The sequence below is a fragment of the Schistocerca americana genome, chromosome 1 (genome assembly GCF_021461395.2).
Source record: "Schistocerca americana isolate TAMUIC-IGC-003095 chromosome 1, iqSchAmer2.1, whole genome shotgun sequence".
Taxonomy (NCBI): domain Eukaryota; kingdom Metazoa; phylum Arthropoda; class Insecta; order Orthoptera; family Acrididae; genus Schistocerca; species Schistocerca americana.
Window position 1 is genome coordinate 475,834,249 of NC_060119.1, and position 19,719 is coordinate 475,853,967.

At 40.0% G+C, this 19,719-nt stretch overlaps 1 protein-coding gene across 5 annotated transcripts in view; it reads left to right on the forward strand.

Moving 5' to 3' along the window:
- LOC124603882 (G-protein coupled receptor Mth2-like) overlaps nucleotides 1-18,910 on the forward strand; it is a 643,834-nt gene extending 624,924 nt beyond the window's left edge. The window contains exons 6-8 of one of the 5 annotated variants that reach the window (XM_047136433.1): nucleotides 9,791-9,978; nucleotides 12,293-12,455; nucleotides 16,521-18,908. In XM_047136433.1, coding sequence (XP_046992389.1) covers nucleotides 9,791-9,978; nucleotides 12,293-12,455; nucleotides 16,521-16,890 — 721 coding nt within the window. In that variant the 3' untranslated portion in view covers nucleotides 16,891-18,908. Of the gene's footprint in view, nucleotides 1-9,790; nucleotides 9,979-12,292; nucleotides 12,456-16,520 lie in introns of all 5 variants that reach the window. The other 4 variants (XM_047136434.1, XM_047136436.1, XM_047136435.1 and 1 more) reach the window with 4 other exon arrangements.
- Nucleotides 18,911-19,719: the final 809 nt, after the last annotated feature.

Consider the following 19,719-nt stretch of genomic DNA (forward strand, 5'->3'; position numbering starts at 1 on the left):
TGACTTTTCCGTATTTTGGAGAGTGTACATGAATATGTAAAAAAACTTCATACCTAAAAATAAGCAGCACACACAATGATGGTAAGATACTCAATGATCGTTGGTCAATCTATAGTGCACTGCCAATATATATTATAACCATTGTTAGTAGTTTGACACAGATGTACTGAACTGTCAGTTCAGACAAGGAAAGGTCATACTATAAAACAAAACATGCAAGGTCACTAAGGTTTCTGACAATACTAGCATTGTGATAAACAACAAACAGGGCACTGATCTAGAGACTGACACCAACAAATTACTTTCACAATTACTTAATTCAAAGTAAACTCACTAACAGTAAAACCTGACCAATTACATCCAATTCAACTGTATTTGCAAGTTTCCAGAGAGGATATCTATTGTACATGACAGTCAGCAAATATAAACGGTACACTACACCAAATCCTTAGGCCTCCACATAGGCAGTAGGGCTGGCTAAGGAAATTATGTTCTCCCAGGCCATAAAAAAGATTGTCCTCGGCTACTTTTTCCACCATGAAAATTTCACAATTTGGAGATATCAGTGTCACAAAGTCCACATACTTTAGGTACTTCCAGTCTATTCTTTGTCATGGAATTATCTTCTGGGGCAATTCACATACATAAAAAAATTTCTTTCTGCAGTAGAACATTGTGTGATCTATGTGCAGAGTTCCTCTGAGACCCCACTGTCATAATCTCTTTAAGGAACTAGGGATACTTAGTACCACTTTCCAAGATATTTATTTGATTATGAGTTTCATAGATGACAATCCTGTGCTCTAAGGAACCAATTAAATGTACCATTACCACTATACAAGAAAATTAAAAATCTGACTGAGCAAGGTGGTGCGGCAATTAGCACATTGCACTCACATTAGGGAGGACAAAGGTTAATACTTGCGTCCAGCCATCCTGATTTAGGTTTTCCGTGATTTCCCTAAATCACTTCAGACAAATGCCAGGATGGTTCCTAATGAAAGGGCATGGCTGATTTCCTTCTTCATCAATCCCTAATCCAATGGAACCGATGACCTTGGTGTTTGGTCCTCCCCCAAAACAACCAACCAACCAATCAAAAATCTGACTCAGGTACAGAAAGGTGTACAGCATTCTACTATTACAATATCAAATTTACTGGCAAGCTACATCAAAGATCAACATAATAATATTGCATTATTTAAAAATAACTTAAAGACATTTTCACTTGAAAAAACTTTTTATTCATTACATGAATTTTTCAACAGATAAATATAGACCTTTTATGCATATATTTTTACAGTGTGTTTGTTAGGTATTGTGCAACCTATATTAATCCTTGTATGATGTCTTTTATCACTTTGCTTCTGTTACATTTTACTTGTATTTATTTATTTTCCCTGAAATTGTGTTTGTAAAATAACTGTACTATGTTTGATGTAATCTACATTTATATATTCTTTAACACGCATAAAAGAACCAACAGAATATTTAAATAAACAATTATGCTGCTCTGCTGTGATGATAAATTTTGTGTGTGTGTGTGTGTGTGTGTGTGTGTGTGTGTGTGTGTGGGCAGGGGGGGGGGGGGAATCTCTTAGGAGGACTCGGGCAAATGTATGTATAAAATAGCCATATTTATGTTATGCTGATGAGAGAGAAGAGGAGTGCTCCAAGAATTGCCAAGAGACACAGAAGTGACATAGAAAAAATTGATGACTGTATTTGACAATGACCTGTAAAGATTTGCTGTTGCGGCGACTGTAGGACAGTGTCAAAACCTAGTTTGTGACAAAGTAAGTTGCATAAATTCTCATGAATGTTGTGAGGAGGAAACAAACCTAAGTATACGTAGTGAATGCTAAAGACACAGAATTCACTATTGGCTATATAATGCCAGTTGATCCTTTGGCTTAATCGAATAACGGACTATAATTCTAGAAATGCATGGAAATTCTGCAATAAATAGTTTCTATTTCAGATTCATGTGGAATATAAGTGCCTAGGATAAGTGCTTCCTCTTGGTGTACCAACCCCTGTGGACATCTATGAGATGTTATGCACATTCTTAGGCAAACCTTCCCAACTATAAATTTGTCCAAGACCACACAGCACAATTACCTGGGCTCCCAGTGGTCTTCAACAAGCATTGCACTAGTGGAATAACATGATGCAATACCTCCCCAAGAAAAAACCCCTGAGCAATTTTGTAGAAATACTGATGACATATTTGCACACAAAATGAGAATGTGTTTTAATTGTTCATGGCAATGAAAGAACTGGCATACAACATCTTCATAACATACGAAGCAAATCAGTACCATATTTCATTGCTAGTGCTCCAATTATTACAACAATTTTATGTTATTATGTACAGAACACACAGCATCTGGTAAAAGTTTGAGGAATGTATGGCTTTGTACACATAAAGGGGTGCAGAAGAACTAATGTCACATTATTAGCTTAAATAGTAGTGCATATAAACATTTGTGAGCCTTGTATACACTAATGGCCATTAAAATTGCTACACCAAGAAGAAATGCAGATGATAAACGGGTATTCATTGAACATATATATTATACTACAACTGACATGTGATTACATTTTCACACAATTTGGGTGCATAGATCCTGAGAAATCAACCACCTCTGGCAGTAATAATGGCCTTGATACGCCTGGGCATTGAGTCAAACAGAGCTTGGATGGCGTACACAGATACAGCTGCCCATTCAGCTTCAACACGATACCACAGTTAATTAAGAGTAGTGACTGGTGTATTGTGACGAGCCAGTGGCTCAGCCACCATTGACCAGATGTTTTCAATTGGTGAGAGATCTGGAGAATGTGCTGGCCAGGGCAGCAGTCGAACATTTTCTGTATCCAGAAAGGCCCGTACAGGACCTGCAACATGCAGTCGTGCATTATCCTGTTAAAATGTAGGGTTTCGCAGGGATCAAATGAAGGGCAGAGCCACAGGTCGTAACACATCTGAAATGTAACGTCCTCTGTTCAAAGTGCCGTCAATGCGAACAAGAGGTGACCAAGACGTGTAACCAATGGCACCCCATACCATCACGTCGGGTGATACACCAGTAGGGCTATGACAAATACCCGCTTCCAATGTGTGTTTTCCGTGATGTTGCCAAACAAGGACGTGACCATAATGATGCTGTAAACAGAACCTGGATTCATCAGAAAAAATGACGTCCTGCCATTCGTGCACCCAGATTCGTCATTGAGTACACCACTGCAGGCGCTCCTGTCTGTGATGCAGCATCAAGGGTAATCACAGCCATGCTCTCTGAGCTGATAGTCCATGCTGCTGCAAACGTCATCAGACTGTTCGTGCAGATGGTTGTTGTCTTGCAAACATCCCCATCTGTTGACTCAGGGATCGAGACGTGGCTGCACAATCCATTACAGCCATGCGGATAAGATGCCTGTCATCTTGACTGCTAGTGATACGAGGCCGTTGGGATCCAGCACGGCATTCCATATTACCCTTCTGAACCCACCAATTCCATATTCTGCTAACAGTCATTGGATCTCGACCAACGTAAGCAGCAATGTCACGATACGATAAACCGCAATCGCGATAGGCAACAATCCGACCTTTATCAAAGTCGGAAACGTGATGGCACACATTTCTCCTCCTTACACGAGGCATCAAAACAATGTTTCACCAGGCAACGCTGGTCAACTGCTGTTTGTGTATGAGAAATCAGTTGGAAACTTTCCTCGTGTCAGCACGTTGTAGGTGTCGCCACCGGCGCCAACCTTGTGTGAATGCTCTGAAAAGCTAATCATTTGTATATCACAGCATCTTCTTCCTGTCGGTTAAATTTCACATCTGTAGCACATCATCTTTGTGGTGTAGCAATTTTAATGTCCTGTAGTGTATAAATAACATATAAAAATTATAGTGGGTGACTTTAATGCACAAGTTGGCAAAGAAATAAAATTTAAATCAGTAGTTGGAGATTATCCAGCACATGCAAGAACCAACAGAAATGGGGAAAGACTCACAGATTTTTGTAAACAATTTAATCTAAAACTAATGTCGACACGTTTCAGGAAACTTGCAAGAAAGAAACAAATGTGGGTATCACCTAATCCAGATCAAGGTGAATATCAGTTGGACCATATGGCAATAACGACTCGCAACTACAAGGAAATCTTGGATGTCAGAGTGAGGAAGGGCCTAAACATAGACTCAGACCATTATCTGACTGAAATAAAGACCATGTTCCAACCGAACAAACTTAAACCAAAACCAAGAAGATTTCTGAGAGTAAACACTAAATTTCTCATGCAAAATCAGGACAAATTCTGTGCTATACTCAACACAAGACAAATGGATGATTGGGACGAAATTGAAGAAACACTTAAAGAAACGGGACAACCACGAAGAATACCAAGACACAGATGGTGGAACGAGCTGTGTGATGAAGCAATTGACAATCGACTAAAGGCATGGAAAAAATAGAACAGTAATAAGAAATATGAATACTGGGAAGAGTTTAAAGAAGAAAGGAAAAAGGCGGCAAAAATCATCAGATCAGTGAAAATAAAATATGACAAAGACAGATTTGAAGAAATGTATTCAGACTTTAAAAGGAACAAAACTAGAGACTTCTATAAGACTTTCAGAGAAGTTTTAATGGGATACCAGTCACCAATTTTACATTTTAAAGATAAAAAATGAAAAAAATGTTCTTAAGCACTAAATAGAACTGTTAAATTTTAGCTGAATACTTTGAAAATCTATAAAATTGTGAGGAGCCTAATGATAGATTACAATCCACCATCGGAACCACCTACAGTAGAAGAAATAGAAAAGATTATCAAAGCATTGAAGAATAACAAAGCACCAGGAGAGGATGGGATAGTAGCAGAAATGTGGAAACAAGCATTGATCCATCCTCTCCATAAAAAAGGAGATAAAACAGACACCAACAACTACAAGGGCATATCCTTGTTACCAGTGACATACAAAATGCTTTCTAAAGCACTTTTAAATAGAATAGGAGAACAAGCAGGACCTAATATAGGAGATTAACAAGCAGGATTTAGAAAAGGTAGATCATGTGCAGAACAGATTCTTAATTTAAAAACAATTTTGAGAGTGAGAGCTATACAAAATAAAAATACAGTAGTTACTTTCGTAGACTTCAAGAAGGCCTACAACTCAGTTGACTGACAAACACTATTCCAGATACTTTATGAATCAGGGATAGATGAAAACGCCAGAAGACTTGTTGAACAAACGCTCACAGATACAACATCAAGAATTAAGTTTCAAGGCGAAATTTCTGAACTATTCAAAATCAAAACAGGAGTTCGACAAGGAGATGGACTGTCCCCAATTCTCTTTCACTTGGTTTTAGATAAAATAGTAAAAACATGGGAAAGCACATTAAAAAACAGAGGCACAAAGGGTACAAGCATGGGCCAAGGAAAGAACAAATTTGAAGTGAAATGTTTAACCTTTGCAGATGATATGGCATTGATAACTGAAAACTGAACAGACGCAATAGTTATGCTTGATCTGTTACACGAGATTGCTGAAAAGACTGGGCTAAAAATATCCTATGAAAAAACCGAGTATATAGAACACAAACATAATACAGAAAAGTTTATGAAAACAAAGTATGGAAAAATTAAGAGAGTTGATAGATTCAAATACCTGGGGGAGTGGATCCAAGCCAATGGATTGGATAACACAACAAATAAAGAAAGAATAAAAAAGTTAGGATTTGCATATAAATTAACACAAAACTACTACAATAAGAAATCAGTATCCATACAGGCAAAGATTAGACATTAGAATTCAGTTATTAGGACACAAGTAACGTGAGGATCAGAGTGCCTAACATTGAATAAGAAAGGTGAATTAAGAGAACTAGAAAAAAGAGAGAGAATATTACTAAGAAAAATTCTAGGTCCTGACAAAAACAAGGAAAATAGGTAGATTAAAAGGAGAAATGAAGACTTATACAAAAATACAGAAAAGATCACAGATACAATGAGGAAGAGACGGCTAAAATTTTATGGACATTTAAAAAGAGTGGAAGAAACACGGATTACAAAGAAAATTTTTAATTACATTAGTAAGCTGAAAAAAACTGTAGGATGGATAGAAGCAGTAAAGAAAGATGCCAACAAAATAGGTGTTACAGAAGAAATAATACGTGACAGGAATCACTTCAGGCTACTGATAGAAAATGCAAACTATGAAGAAGATGAGCCAAAACCTGGACCCAAGTGAGTGTGGACAGATAAGCAGAGACGAGCAGTTGGCGAGAAAATGAAGAAGTACTGGGAAGAATGGAAGAAAAAGAAACACCATAAGTCTTAAGTTGTATGCGGTCCATAGCTGGCCAAATTCATACATACAAATAAAATAAAATGGGTTGTGTGTGTGTGTTTTAGGATGCTATGTTATAGCTTTATGTGTGCCTAAATATAATTCACCATTCCATTGAGCTGTGAGTGAGTGATTGGCTGTCCAGTTTTTTTAATATAAAAATCGGGTTTACTTATGACATCTTGGATTGTCGGGTGTTCTGCCGGATATCAGCGTCGTACTTGCACGATATTTCGGTCACGTAGCTCGTAACCTTCATCAGGTGCAACCTGAGACTGCTCCTTGAGTGGACCTGGTCCAGTATTTATGCCTATTGCCTTCCCCCTCCACCAACGGCTGCAGGCGCTTCCTATGTGGTCCGCGCCCATTCCCTGCGACCTGCTGGAGCGTTGCTGCTCCATTTTCCGTTCGCTGCGGTTCTAGGTGTTCCCTCTGCGGTCCGCACCCACCAAACCTGCTCCTAGGGGTTTCATCTACGGTCTGGGGTACCAAGCATTCCCCCCGCTGTCCGTGCCCGCTTACCACGACCTGTTGGAGCATTGCCGCTCCGTTTTTCGTCCGCTGCGGCTCTGGATGTTCCCTCTGCAGTCCGCGCCCACCAGTCCCACTTCTGGGTGTTCCATCTTCGGTCTGGTGCGCCTGGCAGTCCGTCAGGGGCTCGTTTTCCATCTCCATGTCTCTGGTTCTTCTGTTTGTGTAGTGTTGCAGCTGGCCCCGTTGCTCCTTTAACAATTCCAGAGTCGGATCCCAGGCTCTGCTTAGCTGGTACCCTGTGTCACGGTTCATAAGATTGTCAGCCATTTTAATTTCTATCTATTCTCTTATAACACTGTCCCAAAATCTGGGTGTTTGTGCTAGAATCTTGGTATCCTCATACTTCATGGCATGATCTAGTTCTAGACAGTGTTCAGCAATGGCTGACTTAGTCACCTGTCTTAATCTAGTGTGCCTCTGATGTTCTTTGCACCTGATCTCCACAGTTCTTGTCGTCTGGCCAATGTAGGACATGCCACATTGACAAGGTATATTGTAAATCCCTGGTTTTTGTAACCCCAGGTCGTCTTTGACACTCCCCAGCAGTCCCCCGATCTTGTTGGATGGACAGAAAACACACTTGATATTGTGTTTACGGAGGATCCTACTGATTCTGGCAGAAATAGAGCCAGCATAGGGCAGATATGCCACCTTCTTTGCTTCATCTTGGTCTTCTTCAGGAACCTGTGGTATAGTGGCTGGTTGGAATGCCCTCTCAATTTGTCTGTCCGTGTATCCATTCTTGGAGAAAACTGTTTTGAGACGTTCTATCTCTATGGGTAGATTCTCTTGGTCTGACAGGGCACGTGCTCTGTGGACCAAAGTCTTCAGAACCCCATTCTTCTGTGCAGGGTGGTGACAGCTGCTGGCCTGCAGATATAAATCAGTGTGTGTTGGTTTTCGGTACACACTGTGGCCAATTGATCCATCTGCTTTCCTCTGGACTAGTACATCCAGAAATGGCAGCTGGCCATTCTTCTCCAGTTCCATGGTGAACTTGATATTAGGGTGGCATGAGTTAAGATCTTCAAGAAACTCATTGAGCCTGTCCATCCCATGTGGCCAGATCATGAAGGTGTCATCCACATACCTAAAGAAGCATGTGGGTTTCAATGTGGCTGGTTTCTGTACAGGAAATACGTGGATGTCAGTGTATGACTGAACAGGTCCAACAGAGCACCGTCAAATTTCTCTGCAATCAGTTCTAGTGAGCCCTTCAGTGGGACCCTGGTGAACAGCGATACCACATCAAAACTGAAGGACTCACTAGAACTGATTGCAGAGAAATTTGACGGTGCTCTGTTGGACCTGTTCAGTCATACACTGACATCCACGTATTTCCTGTACAGAAACCAGCCACATTGAAACCCACATGCTTCTTTAGGTATGTGGATGACACCTTCATGATCTGGCCACATGGGATGGACAGGCTCAATGAGTTTCTTGAAGATCTTAACTCATGCCACCCTAATATCAAGTTCACCATGGAACTGGAGAAGAATGGCCAGCTGCCATTTCTGGATGTACTAGTCCAGAGGAAAGCAGATGGATCAATTGGCCACAGTGTGTACCGAAAACCAACACACACTGATTTATATCTGCAGGCCAGCAGCTGTCACCACCCTGCACAGAAGAATGGGGTTCTGAAGACTTTGGTCCACAGAGCACGTGCCCTGTCAGACCAAGAGAATCTACCCATAGAGATAGAACGTCTCAAAACAGTTTTCTCCAAGAATGGATACACGGACAGACAAATTGAGAGGGCATTCCAACCAGCCACTATACCACAGGTTCCTGAAGAAGACCAAGATGAAGCAAAGAAGGTGGCATATCTGCCCTATGCTGGCTCTATTTCTGCCAGAATCAGTAGGATCCTCCGTAAACACAATATCAAGTGTGTTTTCTGTCCATCCAACAAGATCGGGGGACTGCTGGGGAGTGTCAAAGACGACCTGGGGTTACAAAAACCAGGGATTTACAATATACCTTGTCAATGTGGCATGTCCTACATTGGCCAGACGACAAGAACTGTGGAGATCAGGTGCAAAGAACATCAGAGGCACACTAGATTAAGACAGGTGACTAAGTCAGCCATTGCTGAACACTGTCTAGAACTAGATCATGCCATGAAGTATGAGGATACCAAGATTCTAGCACAAACACCCAGATTTTGGGACAGTGTTATAAGAGAATAGATAGAAATTAAAATGGCTGACAATCTTATGAACCGTGACACAGGGTACCAGCTAAGCAGAGCCTGGGATCCGACTCTGGAATTGTTAAAGGAGCAACGGGGCCAGCTGCAACACTACACAAACAGAAGAACCAGAGACATGGAGATGGAAAAAGAGCCCCTGACGGACTGCCAGGCACACCAGACCGAAGATGGAACACCCAGAAGTGGGACTGGTGGGCGCGGACCGCAGAGGGAACATCCAGAGCCGCAGCGGACGAAAAACGGAGCGGCAATGCTCCAACAGGTCGTGGTAAGCGGGCGCGGACAGCGGGGGGAATGCTTGGTACCCCAGACCGTAGATGAAACCCCTAGGAGCAGGTTTGGTGGGCGCGGACCGCAGAGGGAACACCTAGAACCGCAGCGAACAGAAAATGGAGCAGCAACGCTCCAGCAGGTCGCAGGGAATGGGCGCGGACCACATAGGAAGCGCCTGCAGCTGTTGGTGGAGGGGGAAGGCAATAGGCATAAATACTGGACCAGGTCCACTCACGGAGCAGTCTCAGGTTGCACCTGATGAAGGTTACGAGCTACGTGACCGAAATATCGTGCAAGTACGACGCTGATATCCGGCAGAACACCCGACAACCCAAGATGTCATTAGATCGCTGGGAAAGCCTGAAGGTTTTACTTATGTTTCTGTTCCTTTTTTGCAGTGGATTCCGATCATTGCGTGGGACAGCCAGAGAAAGGGAGCACAAGAAATTCATCATCTACTCTATATACTCATGGGGCTGCCCTCTAATTTTGCTAAGTGTGACACTTGTTATGCAGTTCCACAATGACATTCCTGATGGTTTACTGAGACCACAGTTTGGTGTGAAGAGATGTTGGTTTCCTGATGGTAGGTATTACTACTGTTTCATCAGATATGCAGAATATTCAGTCTGGTTGTCTGAGTCAAGCAAAATGAAGTTATGAAAAATACATTAGCTGATATCAGGGTAATTTAATCAACAACAATCATCTAGAGGGAATATTAATTCTCAACAATTTGAGCACCATTTACTTTTTTGCATGAAAACTGATTAAATATGCACTCAAGATGATAATGTGTACCATTTTCGCTGGGGACTGATAGACTGGTAATGAAAGAACTGTTTTGCGGGTTGGTCATGAAGAAAGCAGCCATACTTGAAAGATATAAAAATTTAGTTGGCTTAACTACAAATTACAATGTTATGATAAAATTAAAACACCACTTTTTCACAAAATACATACTGAATTTTTCTAATGGGCACAAGGGACTCTTATACTGGGTCAGTTTATCACTAAGAGAAAGTGTAGCCATCATCAGAGGAGCTCTGAAATTGTTTGAAGAAACATCAGTCAGTATTCTTCGTGATCAAGATCATTAGTACAACTTCATAATGGGAGAGAAGATTGTCAGTGAAGCAGCAGAATGTGTCAGTACATCACACAATGCTCATTTTAAGTGATTACTTGTCTTTCCTTACAAGGACCTCCCACAAAAGCAATCATAGTAACATACATACCAGCAAGTAATGGAGAGCCATGCTGTAGAAATTATCTTCAAGGAGTGTTACCATGCCGAAGGCAGCACAGTCATTCAATAAACAGCCAATTTAATAGTAATTTGCATGCTCATTGTAGTTTTAGTGATGAAAATGAAGTTAATAATGCTGTTTTCATCCCCATAAGCATTCATGTATTGTGATTAATCATGTGAAAAATGTCTTGAAGAGAAAGGATTGAAGTGAAATTTCTCATAATATGCTATCATTATTCAGGTATCTGATGTATTGTTACAAAAGAATATTAAATTTTAATCAAATCACAATCAGTCTTAATATACAACTACCAAGATGTGCAGTACGAATTCAAGGTTCAATCCACAAATTGACACTCGAATTGTAAGATAATACATCATGAGACACCACTATCATAGGAGTTTCCGATATTCTGAAAAATCTGGAGAAAAAGTATTCACAGATTGAATCTGCTTGATGCAATGGACAGGAAGAACACATGACATGATCTGGGTGTCACAACAAGAGGAATTCTAAGAACTATTCATCCTTCAACTCCCTAAATGTCTATAAAAGTTGTTAGGAAATACTAGGTTCTCTTATGCAGAAAAACTGTTCATAAAACTAAGTGGCAAAAGTCGGAGATGAGTAAACATGCAAGCTGTGTGCCAGAAGCCAATACAGAAACAGTAAAAACAGTGTTTTATAGCAAAATGTATTTTAAAAGCAAGTGAAACTACAGTTGTAGTATAATGAATACTGGCAGATAGTAAACATTTCTGATAACTTGCACATTATATTTAATTGTTTCTCATAAATGAAACACAGCTTATTTCTTCCTTTCAGTTGTATGGTCATTTATAACATGAAAAATGCAATGAAAACGTATCAGATGCCAAAATATTTTAGAGAGGGGACTTTTGAGATGTTGAATAATTGTTATTACATTTCTAGCTGATAAAAAATGATTAATATTCGTCTCATAAATATAAGTGGGCTACTGTACCACTATAGTCCCTAATAACATATATATTTTTATTCACCATTAAGCAATTTCCATAATTTTCTTGTATTAAAAAAATGGAAACATTGGACTTTAGAACATTGTAAGTGTTGTGGCCAAATACATGACATGTACCCCTCACCAGTTTACAAATTTATTGGCACTAAAAATAATAACTCCATTTGTGAGGATTCCAAGGGGACACAACGTAAATATTTTCATGTGTGAACTTTCACTCATTTGGCGGATTGAATAAAAACTGCGCTGGAAACAGTTTTGCAATGAACGAGAGCTGCTTGGAATTAGATGTGAGTTAAGTCCTATAAGTGGAGTAATAACTTCTGTGGGAAGAGATTTATCAGCCTGGTGGACAATGGAACAAATGGCTTAAACGTTAAATTACCATTTACATCTGGCTACCTCTGCCATAACTGATGATCATGTGAGGAAACATAATCACCTAGTTTAGGTCATCCCTCATCGTATGTACTACATAATTATTTGGGAATAATTTGTTATAATTAACACATCAAGTCTTGCCTATTTTCATTTGGGATTTAATGTATTACACATTCATTTTTCAACCATTGTAACTGTTTGATAATAGCAGTGTTCAACAACTTGACCTAGTGAATGAACTGTTAAACGTTTGTTTCAATTTGCAGACATTACAATCCTGGCATACTTTTATGGACCTGTTGGGGTGCTGGTTCTGTGTAACATTATCTTGTTCATTTTAACTGCCATCAGAATTGCACAGCTCAAAAGAGAAACAGCTATGCTGAAAGGCACTGATTCAAGACGACATGATGATGACAACAGACAGAGGTGGGTGTAATTATATTTCTTCAGTAGTGTTAAGTCAATAAGCATAAAAGATTAAGAGAAAAATGTATTTTATTTACCAGTGTTAAAATAAATGTCAGCCTAAAGAAGAAATTATTGTAGAGCATGTAGTGTCAAAAGGTTAAGATGTGGTGTCTTTATTCAGAAGGTAATGGTATTAAGTGATAATGTGGGTACAGACTAAAAGAGAGGACAGATGGACAGACATTCACAGTTAAGGAGAAACTTAACATTTTATGAGCACCTTTAAAGATGAAGTAAATACTCCAGAATTTGAACCAAGAACAACTGCCAACATGAGTAACTTACAAACAGATATCCTTGGTACAGCAAATCAGTTTAAACAGATATCCTTGGTACAGCAAATCAGTTTAAATCACTTAATAAAGGCAAGGCTTCTGGTCCTGATGGTTTACCAGCCGGAAGAGTATGCTAATACAATAGCTCCACATTTAGCAATCACCAGATAGGATCAATGGGGGACATTGAAAAAGTTCATAGAAGGGCAGCTCATTTTGTGCTATCACGAATTTGATGGTACGTAATTGGCGTGGCAATCATTAAAACAAAGGCAAGATCTTCTCATGAAATTTCAATCACAAACTTTCTCCTCAGAGCTTGAAAATATTTTGTTGGTGCCCAACTACATGAGGAGGAATGATCATCATAATAAAATAAGAGAAATCAGAGATCACATAGAAAGATTTAAGTGTTCATTTTTTCTACGCTCTTTTCAAGACTGGAACAGTAAAGAAATAGCTTGAACGTGATTCGATGAACCCTCTGCCAGCACTTAATTGTGAATTGCAGAGTAATCATGCAGATGTAGAGGTGCAATCAGCACCTCGTAATCAATGTTATGGAATGTTATATGCACCACAGAAAGCAGTTTGTCACAAAAATCCCCCAATAATCTTTACCCATAATGCATCTTTCAAGAAGGAACAGTACCGCCAATCATACACCATACAACTATGAACTGTGCTATCACAGAACCATTTTAATATGCGTGTGTGTGCCTCACCTGTATATAAGCCTGAAATGAGGCTAGAAACAAGAGCAATCAAGTTCAATAAGAGCATTACCCCATGACAATTATGATGAATGATTTGAATGTCATTTGTGTTGCACTCATATGTATTTGGTGGGGAACAAAGGCTTGGAGATTGATTCGTGGGCACTGGTGTTTAGTTTGCATATCTCACATCAGTCTATAGACACAGGACAACTATATAACTGCAAGCAGCATGCAATGATAAATGAGTCTTCTATAAATAAAGAATTTAATACCAAATGCTTCCCCATCTGCAACATCAAGTTCAGGGGCAAAAGACTACATTACAGTGCACAATCCTTCGCCATATGCACAATGCCCCATACAGAGAAAATTACTTGTTAAAGAGGAAGGCCACAGAACAGATGAATTTTTGCAGCCTATACAGTAAATATTCAAGTATAATATTTGCCTAGATGAGAATTTGTGGAAGAGACAATACTGTTAACAAGATATTGTACAATCATCATAAAACACACGTAAATAAAGAGCAGATCTAAACCCACAAATGTTGCTAACCCAACCCGTCCATCTCAGTAGCTGCAGGGTCAATGAGGCTGAATGCCAACCAGATTTAATTCCTGGCCGGATCAGAGATTTTCTCTGTCCTCATCATTATTCATTGTTAGAGAGAGAGAGAGAGAGAGAGAGAGAGAGAGAGAGAGAGAGAGAGAGAACCAAGCTAACAAATTCATAAGCCCATATTGTGCTGTAAAAGCATGTTGTCAAATCATCATCTTCTTCTTCTTCTTCCTTATCTTTCCCCGTTTCTCTGTGAAGTTGGCATTGTTACATGGATTGTGGCAATGTTAATGACAGTGGCTGAATGCTCTTCCTGATGCCATCACTTCCCCCCAGGGCAGAATCTGTGTACCTCAACTCTCGGCATCTACACTCCTGGAAATTGAAATAAGAACACCGTGAATTCATTGTCCCAGGAAGGGGAAACTTTATTGACACATTCCTGGGGTCAGATACATCACATGATCACACTGACAGAACCACAGGCACATAGACACAGGCAACAGAGCATGCACAATGTCGGCACTAGTACAGTGTATATCCACCTTTCGCAGCAATGCAGGCTGCTATTCTCCCATGGAGACGATCGTAGAGATGCTGGGTGTAGTCCTGTGGAACGGCTTGCCATGCCATTTCCACCTGGCGCCTCAGTTGGACCAGCGTTCGTGCTGGACGTGCAGACCGCCCCACACCATAACGCTTCATCCAATCCCAAACATGCTCAATGGGGGACAGATCCGGAGATCTTGCTGGCCAGGGTAGTTGACTTACACCTTCTAGAGCACGTTGGGTGGCACGGGATACATGCGGACGTGCATTGTCCTGTTGGAACAGCAAGTTCCCTTGCCGGTCTAGGAATGGTAGAACGATGGGTTCGATGACGGTTTGGATGTACCGTGCACTATTCAGTGTCCCCTCGACGATCACCAGTGGTGTACGGCCAGTGTAGGAGATCGCTCCCCACACCATGATGCCGGGTGTTGGCCCTGTGTGCCTCGGTCGTATGCAGTCCTGATTGTGGCGCTCACCTGCACGGCGCCAAACACGCATACGACCATCATTGGCACCAAGGCAGAAGCGACTCTCATCGCTGAAGACGACACGTCTCCATTCGTCCCTCCATTCACGCCTGTCGCGACACCACTGGAGGCGGGCTGCACGATGTTGGGGCGTGAGCGGAAGACGGCCTAACGGTGTGCGGGACCGTAGCCCAGCTTCATGGAGACGGTTGCGAATGGTCCTCGCTGATACCCCAGGAGCAACAGTGTCCCTAATTTGCTGGGAAGTGGCGGTGCGGTCCCCTACGGCACTGCGTAGGATCCTACGGTCTTGGCGTGCATCCGTGAGTCGCTGCGGTCCGGTCCCAGGTCGACGGGCACGTGCACCTTCCGCTGACCACTGGCGACAACATCGATGTACTGTGGAGACCTCACGCCCCACGTGTTGAGCAATTCGGCGGTACGTCCACCCGGCCTCCCGCATGCCCACTATACGCCCTCGCTCAAAGTCCGTCAACTGCACATACGGTTCACGTCCACGCTGTCGCGGCATGCTACCAGTGTTAAAGACTGCGCTGGAGCTCCGTATGCCACGGCAAACTGGCTGACACTGACGGCGGCGGTGCACAAATGCTGCGCAGCTAGCGCCATTTGACGGCCAACACCGCGGATCCTGGTGTGTCCGCTGTGCCGTGCGTGTGATCATTGCTTGTACAGCCCTCTCGCAGTGTCCGGAGCAAGTATGGTGGGTCTGACACACTGGTGTCAATGTGTTCTTTTTTCCATTTCCAGGAGTGTAGAATAAGCTCATTTGCAAGTGTGGAAATGGTTTCTAAATGTCTGAGAAGCTCATATATGAAGTGGAGCATCGGAACCACCCTGGTATGTACCTTGCTAGATGTGAGAAACTCCCTAAAAGTCACATCCAGGCTGGCCAGCTCACCCGCCTCATTTTTAATCCATGAGGTGGATTCAATATGGTGCAGACTCATCTCCCTGAGTGCCAGAAGCGATGCATCAGTAGGCATGGCTATCTGGGTAGGTCTAAAGGAATATTGTCAGATATCTTTTATAAGACATTTTATAATGTTTCTGATGGCGTAATGGGGTACTTTTATCAAACCTTTTATAAAAATTAGTGTGGTCTAGATTTGATAAAAGATTTCTCAAAGATCTTTGACAGTGTAATATGTGCTTTAGTAAACAAAAATGGATGAATTAATTTGTTTACAATGTATGTAAACAAAACCTAAAGTGTGTGTACTAAAATAATAATCAGGAGAAAGGAACTTGGTTCAAAAGTTGTTATTACGTGTTCACTACTATCATCCATCAATGTAATTATATTTATTGTCAAGACTAATGTTTCATTAAACTGTGTTCTGTTAAAGCAATTAAACAGAGGACTTCTTTACACTGTAAATGATTTTTATTTATTGTAATAAGACTGACCTTCATGTGCTTCTTCCCCAGGTTTAATTTGTACCTGAAGCTTTTCCTCGTCATGGGTGTGAATTGGTCAATGGAAGTAATATCAGGGTTGGTTGGTGGACCTGAATATGTGTGGTATGTAACTGACATCTGCAACACACTGCAGGGTGTGCTCATATTCGTTATATTCGTCTGGAAAGACCGTATTCGTCGTATGCTTATGGAAAAATTCTGTCCAAAGAGGGCTTCAACTAAACTCAGCAAGTCAACTGTGGTGACCTACTCAACAAGAGCCAGCCCATCTCGCTTGTCACATGGAGTACTAAACAATAAAGTTACAGACAACAGCAATGGAGATGTTGTAAAAATCACAGCTGTTACACCCATCTCCGATGACAGTGATGTGCCCTGAAAGTAAAAGGCTGAATAAATAATTGCAGTGGTGCCTATATTTGCAATTCTGGGATTTTTGCAATGATGAAATGTTGCTTCTGACAGGTTCTTGTAAGAAAGGCGACTGTGAAAAAGTGGAGAAACTAATTCTCTAAGTAAGGAAAAACAAACTGTTGGTCAATAAAAGAATCCATGCATAAATTGTGAAACATTCCTCACAAATGTTAATTTTTTGTTTCAACAATAATTGTACAAATTGAAATCACTAAATGAAAATTTATTAATCCTAAAACACTTTAAATCTTGCTTAAGGGTTGAAATTAATTTTCTTTTCTTTTGAATACGAAGGGAGTACAGCAAGTTATAACTCCCTCTACAGGGAAATTCATTCATTCATTGTAAATCCAAGTAGATTATTAATTATTCCTCCCTTCATGTGGAGGAAAAGATGTTAGGACTCCACTATCAGTTACTATCACTACAGTGTTTGCGATAATATTGGGATTATGACCTGTCTGCATTTGTAGAGAAACAAAATAAACATTCTTGTATTTATGTGTATGCAGTTGTAAACAGGAACACTGACTCATTTACATGTGTTAATGTTTATGAAGCATCTATTGTGCACCATTTGTGTATTCATCACTGCTGATAATTTGCGACGATCATTCAACAGTCAAATCTATTTTCCTAATACACTGCATTATTCAAAGATAAAACATAGAAGTAAAAGATATATGCTAATGCTGACAAATGCTATACAAAATCCCTTTACAAGCCAAGCAGGTGCATGTAATGTACAAATTAATTATGCTTAAGGTGATATGTGTGTGTGTAACCAAGTATCTTTTACATATGTATTTTATGAAGCAGAGTACTTGCGTCTAACGGTAATTCACAGGGCTTTTCAGCAGCATTTCATTTTTGTGATATTTATTCACATGTCATGCTAAAGTGTATTTAGTTCAGCAAAGAAAGGTACAACAACAGCTATCAGCAGTCACAAGCGAATGAGAAAAAGCAGTTACAAATGCTGGACTTATAAATTGAAAAACAACAAAGTTTATGATACGTAGAGCTAAATGCAAACTATTTTAAGAGAAATATAATTCAGAAATGTAACTGGCAAAAAGTCACATAGTGAAAAATATTAATGTATATATGACACTGCAGTTGTGTGTATGTATGCAGTCTGGCAAGCTGCTTGTATTTTACCACTATTACAGCTTGTTGATCAACATTCATTGTCAGCAATCATCTAAGATGACACTTTTACCAGCTAATCAATGTAATTCTGTGCTTGTTTAGTAAGTTAAAAACTGTCATTTCAGTGTAATAAAAATTTGGGTACAAGCTACCAATTTCTTTCTGTTCTAAACAAAGTGTCATTCCAACATGACATTATTGTTTTTGAAATACTAGTCAGTGAAACTGTTCCTTATTTTGCAAAACATTTTAAAGGCATAGAAGGCATGAGTTTTTAATTTAGAAATATTGATGAAAATACAAGTTTATGGCATGTGTAGGTACGGTTACCTAAGACAATATAAGGAACTTATTTGTGTGTGTGTTAGAGAGAGAGAGAGGGAGAGAGAGAGAGAGAGAGAGAGAGAGATCTCTGATTTTTATTTATAGAGTTGAATATGTTCATCTTTGAACTGCCAGTATTTTAAGTTATTTACAAGATACATTAAAGCAATTGATCATATTATTATGAAATAATTAAACAAGCACATCTAAATAAAGTGTACAACTTTTGTTCTATTATAGTTTTTGTATAAAGGTAAAAAATAATAAATTTCTAAATTTATTTTTTTATGTTTTTCCACAAATGACTGTTGCTGGGCCCCCATGGATACAAAAATACTTATGCTTTTGCAGAACTGGATAAAAATGTTCTAAAATTGTGGTGATAGTACTTCACTGAGATAAGATTACTTCAGATGTTCTAAAAAAGAATTTATATATATTAGTAGTCTTTCTGTCTCATTCACATGTTAAATTGTATATGGCACAATACCTCTAATATTTCATTACTGGTTCAAAAAGATTTGTTTGCAAATGACGTTATTTAATTGTGTGGTTCGTATTCTTAATTTTTTTGTCTACAGAGATGCAAAGTGTACATAATTAGTTGTTGCAGTATTCAATATCTCAATAAATGAGGAGCATAACAGTACAAATTAGAGTCAATTATCACAGTGAATCTTTTAAAATAATGAACTATGTTTAAAGTGAAGCTTATGTCTGGCAGGACTGGTAGTTTCAAGAACTTTAGGCTTTGTTTACAATAAGACGGAGCTGAAACCAGATGTCGCAGCTGATTTTGCTGCACATGTAGCCTACTTTTCCAACTGCTTTTAGAAAGAGTTTCACTGCTAATATTCACATATGCCATATCTCATTCCAATTAGAAGGAGCATAGTTGCTTCAGCAGATAAATTCAAATGTTAACTGGACAGTAAAATTATACAGTATATACAGTACGGAGGCAACTTTTCATTCAAACTGGGAAGGTATACTTTTTCCCTTGTTCACTATAAACACACTTGAATTGCATCCCTACTCTGTTCCTCCATAGTAATTTTTTGTGCCTTATTTATTAGTGAACATGTGTCTATGTACATGTGACCTCTCAATATACTCCCTCTGCCCTCCCCCCTCCCTCCAGCAGACAACACACCCCTGCCATCTGCTTGGCAATGTCACCAGAAACCATTATTTGGGGATACCACACATCTACTTGTGGACAGCAGCCTGCAGTTATTTGATGTTGCTGAACTCTTACCTCACAGCACATCCTTCATGTTATCAAATAAAACATAATCAGCTGGAACAAGACCTGGTG